General features: G+C 50.1%; 1 protein-coding gene across 1 annotated transcript in view; it reads left to right on the top strand.

Moving 5' to 3' along the window:
• The window catches only part of TSPAN18 (tetraspanin 18), a 24,057-nt gene extending 21,439 nt beyond the window's left edge, over nucleotides 1-2,618 (top strand). The window contains exons 7-8 of the mRNA XM_010293838.1: nucleotides 1,501-1,584; nucleotides 2,532-2,618. Of these exons, the coding sequence (XP_010292140.1) occupies nucleotides 1,501-1,584; nucleotides 2,532-2,579 (132 nt within the window). The 3' untranslated portion in view covers nucleotides 2,580-2,618. The remainder of the gene's footprint in view (nucleotides 1-1,500; nucleotides 1,585-2,531) is intronic.
• Nucleotides 2,619-9,776: the final 7,158 nt, after the last annotated feature.

Below are 9,776 nucleotides of genomic sequence, written 5' to 3'. Positions count from 1 at the left end.
GGAAAGAGAAATGCATTTTGAGAAAGAGGGTTAAAGAGATAACAGATTTAGCTTTCCCTAAGTGGTGATGCTGAGGCCTACCACTTCTATGGAAAGGGAAGGCTTCCTGTGAGCCCTTGTCACCACGGAGTGTTGGTGGAAGAAGCAGTGTGCACAGCAAGTGTCACCAAGCACACAGTGAGGCACTTCTGTAAAATGGGTGAGACACTCCCAAGCAACTGATGGCTGAATTGCATTCCTGGAGCAGTCAGGCTCTTGGGACACCATGCTGGACAGCACAGTGCTGGCCGTACTTGTGCTCACCCCCGTTTGTAGCCAGCTGAGTGGGGCATGCTGGAAGTTGGGTTAAGGTTGGAGTTCTGGCAAGCACCCAAACATTTTGTTGCTGGGCTGGAATGTTTTTCTCCGAAAATGTGGCCGGAGCAGAACTGCTGCTGAGCATTCTCATGTTGACAAGAGCGTGGTTTTAACGGCTTGTTTACTGCCCCAACACTCTGCACTCCCTGGGTCTGCATTGTGCTCTCCTCTGGTTGTACCTCACTCGCAGTGAGCAGAGTCTGGCACGGACACCAGCAGGTAACTGTTGTGCTGTCTTTGCAGTTCAGACATTTTCTTTTTGAGTGGAAGGGAAAAATCAGGTCATTGAAACATCCCAGCAGTATGGATGGGATTGAATGTGTATGTGTGAAGTATATGCTCAGTGAGGAGGAGAGCTACTTTTTACATTGGACCAACTCCAATCTACTTTCGTTTTATGTGACCTATTCACGGAAATTTGCTGGTGTGTTGAAATTTTAGGCTGGGAGAACTGAGGCCAGGATAAGTTGATGATTTCCAGAAACATCCTGAAACATCTTTGCAGAAGTTCTACCTGCTGTTAATTGTATGAGCAATAATAAATGACATTGGAGATGATGGTGGCTGTGCTACATAAATGGAAGGATTGCTGTAGTGCATGGCCCTGAGTTCTGTAATGAAATTAATTCTCCTATAGCCAGAAGATGAGCAGGTGTTCATCCATGCTCCTTTGGGTGAAAGCACAGAGAAACGGTCCTGAGGTGTGAAAGAGGGCGCTGGCTATGAGAGAAGGTTCAAAAATCTCCTGCCTTGGCTTTAAATAAATCATCTTTATCGCTACCCAGCCTGGTCTGTCTGTCATCTGCCCTGAGGGTCCTTTCCTCTGTGCTTAGTCTCTGCCCTTTGCAGAGGGAGTGCCCCTCCCGCTGCTCCTCTCTGCCCTGCAGGAAGTCACAGTTCCTGGTGGTCAGTGAGGGCTTCTGGGTGTGAACCACTCCCATCCCACTACAGCAACCCTTCCCCTCCCTGGCACTGTCCTGTGGGTCTCTGCCTCCTGTGCTGTGGGGCTGGGTGAGGGGGTGGGAGGGAGCCGTGCTTGTGGTGCCTGGATCGGAGAGCACCTCTTGTACTACTGAGGGCTGTGCTGTGAGAAGGATGCAATGTGCTGCTCAGGTGTGTCTCACCACGTTTTGTCCTTCCTAGGGTTGCTACACGGTGATCCTGAACTCCTTTGAGACCTACGTGTACCTTGCAGGAGCCCTTGCCATCGGAGTGTTGGCCATCGAGGTACTTCCTGTTGTGTGACTAGAGGAAATGGCAGTGTGGGTAGATGTCCAGCAGCAAGGCAAATAGGCAGGTGCTCTCCCTTGCCAGGGGAAGCTGCTCTGGCAAAGTGCGAGCAGGTTATCCGCTGGTGGTTTTAATTACCTAGAAGGAGCCGGGTGCTTGATCCTTTGCTACAAAAGGCAGGGAAATAGCCAGTGCCGCAAGCCTGCAGTGCCGCCTCGTGTTGGGCGCGCCGCAGAGCTCGCACCCCTGGCCACAGGGGCTTTGGGGACCCACCGCCTGCCCCAGGGCTCCACACGGTCACTGCCCTCATTGTGGCAGCACCTCAGCAAGCCGACTGGTCTGTCGTTTGGTTCATGTGTTCAAACTCTGCCTTTGCTTTAAAAACATCCGCTTGGAGGCTGAAACCCTGCTGGCTCCAGAGCATCTCTGTTACCCAGCATGAGCATCTGGCTCTTTGGTGATGTTTTGAGTAAGGGGCTTCCACCAGACATGACATTAGCCCAGAAGTGATGTCCCTGAAGCATTGCTGGGGCAAGGCTGGGCGCTTTCCCCAGTGCCCTGTCTTGAGCTGGGCAGGGCCCTGGCAGCCCCTATGAAGGCCCTGCTGTGCCTGCTCTGGGCAGTGGGAATGGTGTGCAGGGTAGGGAGCACGGAGCCTGCTCCAAGGGTCGTTTGGGTATGAAGCCAAGCTGCTGCTGTAGCCACAAACAGTTCAGGGGACAGGGGAAGGAGGGGAGGGATCGCCTTCAGGGAAAACAAGTTTTGCCACAGCCTCCCTGGGTGGTGGGAAGGGTCCCCCTCGCTGTGCCACTGACTGCTGGGCAGGAGGGAGTGACGGGAGTTGTCCTGGGGGCAGGGAGGGCTTTGCTGATCTTCTGGAAGAGGCAGCTGACTCTTGTGGTTCTGTTTTGTTTTTGCCCTCTTCTTCCCCTTCTCCTTCCTAGCTGTTTGCCATGATCTTTGCCATGTGTCTCTTTCGAGGGATCCAGTAAGAGGTGGCCCGTGAACCACCACGTTCCCCACTTACTCAGAAGAAAGAAGGAAAATCAGAAGAAACAAAACCTGAAAACACCCAAAAAACTTTATATTTTTTAACAAAATGGGGTAGGGGGAAAAAAGAAAAAAAAGAGGGTTGTAATATATGAATGACCAAAAGGATTGTACTTCAGGGGCTGGAACTTTGAGGTGATGTGCACTACACTGTACACCGGACCCTTGCCCAGAGCCACCCGCAGCAGCCATGGAGCAGGAGCCCAGCGCAGCTGATTGCACTAGAGACTGACGGAGCCGGCGGGGGAAGCGAGAGGACGAGCACAGCTGCCTCTCCTGCAAGGCTGTGCCTACTGTTTGCAGCTTTATCATGTTGTCTAAACAGCAAAGGACTGAAGAACAACCACACAGGGGCTGGATAAGGCAACAGGTTGCCCAAAGTCTGTGACTGTCCAGGTGGGTGTGAAACAAGCAGTAGTGGCTCATCTCAGAAGTAGGTAGTTGTTGTTCCTGGGATTCTGGCTTTAATACCCAGTCACAGAATGAAAACACACATTCTTCAGTGGAAGCTTTGCCGCTGTCACCTGAAACTTGTCAGAGAACTCTGTCAGGCACTTCAGTGAGGCTGGGTTTTCTCTGGAGCCCCAAGCAGGGGCAGCAAGGTCTCACTTAGCGATGGGACTTAGCTAAGGCTAGCTGATGGTCAAGAGTTTGGTGCCTACCTTTCTATTTTTACTAAGGTTTACTGTTCCTTGTTGTGAAAAAGAAAGAGAGCAAATGGTTCCCTGCTGTGTTCCCATCTCCTGGGAAAAATAATGGCTCTGGTCAAGAATCATTGATACTGCTGCCTTCCTGAGAAGGGGAGGAAATAGTGTTTAAATCTTGTCGGCCTTTGCCTTTCCCTTCATACCTGCAAAAAAATGGTTTGTGGTGCTCTGTTAGCATAAATATTTGCAGTGGATTCCTACGTGCTTTCCAGGCCTAAAGGGGAGTTCCAGGCATGGTGCTGGATGGAGGAGGCTGAGGTTTGTCAGCCGCTCCCATGCTGTTTGCCTGAAACAGTCTTGTGGTTTTCTGCTCAGAGGATTTCCCCCGAGATCCTCCCATGGGCTCATGACAAAAGCATCAAGTCAGAATTGTTTTAGTCTGCCTGCTAGTTGGGAGTGTTTCCTCCCTTGAGATAGTTTGACATTTAACTAATGTCTCATCTACTTAATGATTTGGAAGTGAGCTTGTGAAAGATGCCTTGGACTGGACCTTGGTCACAGATTAAGACGGAACTGCTGAGGCCCCAGGCAGGCTCTGGGAGCACCCGGTGTGCAGCCAGCCCCCTCCAGCTGCTGCTCCAGTGGCTGTGGTTATCGACCTGGTCACCGGTTTCTCTCCTCTGGAAGCCTCCACCCCTGTTGCCTTAATTGTTCATCTGGTCACTCCCTGACCCCAAACTCGTTGTGCTTGGGGAGGGAGGACAGAAGGGGCTGCTGTTTCTTATTTACCTTAGGTCTTTTTACAGATTTTATAGGCTCAGATTATGGAGCACTTTTATATAGGCTTAAACCGGCTCCTCTGAAAGCTGTAAGCCCTGGCAAGGAAGGCGAGGGGGTGGGAGGCAGCAGCGGGGAGCCGAGCAGTAGCCTTGTGCCCAGGTTTGGCAGCAGCGGGTGCGCTTTGCCTGGCTGTTCCCCCACACCGCTGGGGCTGTGTCCCTTCAGCTCTGCCAGTGGCACTGCACTGGCTACAGGGCAGGAAGGAAAGCGGCAGAAAGACTGGTCCGTAACAGGCAGCAACCCTGGCTAAATGTCTAGGTTGGGGAATCGGGATACTAAGGAACGGGAAGGAGGCATTAGAGCTTTTCCAAGCTTCATTTGAGAACAACGATTTGCTCATCAGCAGGAGAGGGTCCAGGCAGGTAGAGCTGCAGCCCCCTGTGCCACAGTCAGCATATTCCAGCAACAGAATAGGCGGCCAGGGCTGCTGAGCGGCCTCAGATGGTGCATTAAACCTCGTGGAAAGCTTTTCTGAACTATTTCCCCCTGGGTCTGCTTTTAATGAGGCATTTTAGCATTAAATTCTGGTCTGTTGTTTAATGAAGGAAAACAGTTTTGCTAGCCAAAAACCAGCAGTATTTGTACCCAACAGCAGGTGCTGCGCTTAAGACGGGAAAAATCCGTTGCACTTCCTAGCCTTGCAGGGAATGGGCCGAGCAGAAGGCGAATTTATCTATTCTGCTTCTGCCTCAGGAGATGGTGTCAGTGACTCTTCTGGGAGAGCAGTTCCCAGGGGAGGAACAAAACCATCAGCATGATTTAATTTGGCTGGAGGTGAGTGAGAGAAGCAGAACTGCCTCCCCCAGTTTCCATTTTTTTCCCGTCCCCTCAGTTTATTATGCAAAGGCCTGGCTGTCTCACATCAGAGCCTGGAAGGCGAATACCCTGATTTGTGCATGGTGGGTGGCTGAGGGGGGCGGGGGGGAAAAAGTCATAAAGCCTTTTCATGCCACCAGTGGCATGGGGGAAAAACTGTCAGAGCTGGGGGAAGCAGACCAAAAGCAGCCAGAGTGCTAAGCGATACACATTCCTGAAGTAGGATCTCTGCTGGCTTACTTCTCTTTGGCTTTCCTAATTCTGTACTCATCGCTTTGTCTGTTTTTAGCTTTCTCACTTTCCCTCTCTCTCTAATGGTAGTTGCTGTATCTTCAAAATGATCTCGTTTGTATGTTATTCTGGCCTTTGCACAGCTGTTTCTCCTCTATTACCTTGTCTGATCCCCCATTGCTCTTTTCTGGATGAAGACTTCAAATCCTCTCTGCAGCTGGCTAGCGTGCCACTGGGAACACAACTTGAAACCCCAGCAACGGCCGTTTGAAACAAGAACTGGAGATAGCTGTAAAGATATGTGCAAGTCTGAGAGGACCTGTGGAAGCTGGTAACAGGCAGGAGGAATTTCCCCCCTTGGGGAATTTAATGAACAGGCAAGCCCAGAAAGCAGACTCCTGCTGTATGGCAAAGCATGTAAATTTGTTGGATTTTGTCCCTTAGTTATACGGCTGCCCCCCGTGTTGTACAGTAGTTTTCAGAACAGTAGGCAGGAGAAGCAACTGTATTTTTATATTTGTTTTTAACAAACAGCTCTGATGAATATTTTGGGGTCAGGGGCTCAAGCTAGATTCACTACTTGCTGGAGAACTCTGGGCAGGCTGGGGACCAGAGGGAGATGCCGTGCCGCTGCCGCCTTCGCTGTAGCACTGTGGCCACGGCCCAAGCACCTTGGATGGAAGTAATACAAGAGTAGCCCATGCCTGCAAGCCCACAGCCCCTCTCGGCACCCCTGCCTCCCGGCTCTTATTTAATGCTCAAACGACTGTCACAAATGCCTGGGAAAAAAGGGCTGCGTGTGAAATAATGTTTGAAATCTATTTTAAAAAAAACAACTGTAAATGTTCTTTTTATTAGATAGTGGAGCTAATTTATCCTGTATTCCCTACTGTAATGCTTTTTTATATTGAAAGGAATTTTTTTTTTTTTGGTAATATAAACCAGAACACAAGCCTGAAGCACTCTCTGCACGGTTTTTGTGTGCGTTTCTTAAAAAAATAAAAAATAAAAGAAAGATATTGTGACAGTGAAGTGGCTTTAATTTTCACTATTTGCTTCGTGTTAAGTACAGTCACTTTTTTACCAGAGGAGAAATAAACTCAGGTACAGCAGCTAAAATGAGGTATAAACTGAAGTGTCCCATCCTCCCCTGCCCACCCCCCCCCAGTAAGAACCCTTGACCAGAGAGGAGAGGCCAGCTTAGGACAGAGCGAGCCTCTCCTTTGTCACCAGCTCCAGTTTGCCAGATATTAGTTGGGCGTAAATAAGGCGATGTACGGCGTTACAGGTGAATGATGAGCTTTCCTCACCCTCAAAAGCGAGGGCTTGTAGGTACACAGGGTCCACCTCTCGCAGAGAAAGAGGGTCAGCCTTAGTCCTGGCCCGTGCCTGTTCAGAGCACAACACTGAGGAACATGACTCCCACCCTTGCGCAGCATTATACACATGCAAGCAGGTAATTCATTGCAAACTGTCTCCCGTGGGAGAGGATGTCAGTCCAAGGCCTTTCTCACAATTTAATGGATAAGGAAACTGAGGCCTTTGGAGATGGGAGTTTTTTCTCAGAAGACCAGTAGCAGAGCCTGACATGATGCCTCAGGCTTTTCATCCCAAATTACATACTCAGCTGCCACCTGCAGCTGTGATGCCAGCAATTCTGTCCTTAGGGACACAGTTCTGTAGACACATTTTGTTTCAGCATCCTCTTCCCTTTCCCTCCATTCACACCAGAGTGAAGACATGAAGACAACCAGCCACAGTTGGGTTCTGGCAGCACTTGCAGATGCTCTGCCTGGGCTCCATCCTCAAGCCACCCTGAGAATCTCCCTCCTAGACCTCACCTGCCAGAAATTCACCTCCTCAAGTGGGCCTGGCCCTGTTTCTCCTGCAGCACCTTGCTGATGAGAAGGGACCATGCCAGGGACTACAGCCTTTCTGTAGCCGCTGCATCCATTTTCCCCCTTCCTGCTTATTTGTAGAAGAGGTGTAGAGTCCCAGTCCACTTCTATACTTTCTACATGGCCCACTTATAGCAAGGTAGAGCAAGAAGCATGAAAATAAAAAGATCAGCTTTATCTCTCCCTTTTTAAGCCTAGGTACTAAGGAGCATGAAATCTCTTACGTGGCCACTGCCCCAGGCTTCCCAGAAGACACTAACTGGCAAAAGTAGAAGTGGCTCACTGCCTTAGGCAGCTGCTAAGCAGGGGAGCAGAGGAATCTGACCTCACCTGATTTAAAGCTCCTTTGTAAAGCTGTAACTGCTTCTCCCACCTGATTTAACCGCCCAGAAGTCTTCAGAGAACTGCTCTCACATAGTGCAGTAACTCATTTCTCTGGCCTGCTGGATGACATTTTAAGGTACGCTCGTCAGGCAGCCATCTACAGACCCGGAGTCCTAACTGAGTTCCTAGGGCCTGCAGCCAACACAGATGGGAGGACAGCATTAAGATGACCCTCCATTTCCTTCTTCTGCAAGATTGTTTTTGCTGTGGTCAGTTTTACTTGTCTTTCCTAGAAATACCCCACCCCCCCCCAACCAATGACCAGTCTGTGTATACATTCATGTGACCCCCAAAACACAAAGAATCAAGCTTCATGTACCTATACCAATAGATACAGCCAAAGGGCTGCACTGAAGCCATTGCAGCTGCCCATGCAGGTGGTGCGCAGGGTGACGGCAACAGCCACCGCCTGCCACGCTCCAGCTCCCACACACAGCACCACTCCATCTAATTCGTGATACTCTGAGCTGCACTTGATCATTTCCAGCCTCACAGGGAGAACGTTTCCTTCCTGGAGCCCAACTCTTCCACCTGAAGAGGAAGGCTCCTCTTTCTTAAATACAAATTTTAGTTGCTCAGTATCATATTTTGGACATGTTGAAAGCAGCTGTGTGCTGTTGGGAGGCTCCAGAACTTAGCCTCCTGTTGGATGTTGCCTCTCCATTTTATTTACTTCTTTGGGAAAAAAATTAGTTGTGATGTTTCCTAGTTCAACTATTTCCAATATTCTTACCTGACAGACATTCTGCATGGCCAGTAGGTACAATGCACACAGTGCCCCAAGTTTACACAGCTGCTTCTAAATGCCAAAAGCACTAACACAACATACAGTAACTACCCGCTACCTTCTTCTAACTCTACTAAGATATTAAACAGCAGTAGCCGTAAATCCCAGTCTCACCAGTGGCTTGAGGGCTGTTCTTCACACAAGCACTTCTGTTTCCCTAGGCATCTTTCTACTGGGATTTTGGGATGTCAGCTCTATTCCAGGGCACACTTTGATCCAGTCAACAGTAGCACATGAGTAAGAAGTCCATATCCTGTACGCAGACCTTTTGGCTTTAGTCTCATGGAGAACAAAAAATGCCACCTCCAGCTGTGGACAGGGATAATCCGCACGGAAAGCGCTAGGAAGTAGGGCAGCCACTGTTGTCAAGCCCAGTAGGTGGTGAAGAAACTGTCCGGTGAGTTATAAAGCACATTTAGTCTGTACTTGACTGAGCTAGAGAAGGCAATGATGCCCTGCTCCTTGCTGTTCTTCATCCCAGTTAAATATCTTAATGCTACCAACTTTGGTTCTCTCTTCTCAAAGTCAAAAGAGATATGATGCCTGCACAGGAGCAGAGCTGGAACACCCATCTCCCACAGCTGGGGCTCATCTCTAGAGGCTGCTGTACTGATGCTCACTCTGTTCTTACTAGTGCTAACCACAACAGCACTCCAGCCCCTGCCTAACTAAAGCACTAGGTGCTACCCAACACCCACCACTGCTACTACCATCAGTAAAGCTGCAACTGTAGGAAGCGTTCTGGGGTGAAGGGGACAAGACCCCAGCTTCACGAAACGCTCCAAGCAAGGGGATGTTTTTGTGCGCAATGGGCTATTTCTGATCGCTTCCTTCGCTTCTCAAATAACGTAGTTCAAGCTGCTCCACTGCTCCCAGTGCTGTCCCTGCGAAGGGAACAAGCAAGGAGTCTGCCTCTTCTTTTGCTCCACCTCCTGCCCAGCTCTGCACAGCACCTGGTGCAAAGCTACAAACGGGGTGGCACCTCTTGGCAGCAAGGAAGGAAGGGCTATTTGCAAAGCGCTGAGCTTGACCTAGCCCCGTCCAGCTCCCGGCTACGTGGACAGTCACTACTGGCTAAAACGGGGAACGGGCTGTACACGGGGGCACACTCCACCAGGCAGATGCAAGCCTTACCAAGGGGAGTAGCTGAGTCCTCCAGCAGTTGCTTTCCACCCTGTCTCCTCAGGGATTTGGTTTCAGTGTGCTGGTCTTATTTTGTGCTTTGTTCCAGCAGGTTCAGAGCCTGTGATCCCACCGGCCAAGTTCCCTTTGGGAAACTGGCTCTTTTCCCTGAGCCTGCCTCCCTCTGCTCCTCGCCTCCTCCTGGGGAGGGCAGGGGGGAGGCCCGCCTGACGCTGTTCCCCCCTCATTTCACCTGGCAATGCCACCAGCACTGGGTTACACACTGATTCATGCCGGTAAGTGGAAAAGAAGGAAACCACTTTAGAAGAAAAAGGGACTAACAAAAAAAAAAAAAGGTTATAATTATAATGGAAAATTACCGACACAAACCCCCCCTCCCACCCTTCCCATGAC

This window comes from Phaethon lepturus, unplaced genomic scaffold (assembly GCF_000687285.1).
Source record: "Phaethon lepturus isolate BGI_N335 unplaced genomic scaffold, ASM68728v1 scaffold1869, whole genome shotgun sequence".
Lineage (NCBI taxonomy): Eukaryota > Metazoa > Chordata > Aves > Phaethontiformes > Phaethontidae > Phaethon > Phaethon lepturus.
This window is presented reverse-complemented; position numbering and strand designations above follow the sequence as displayed.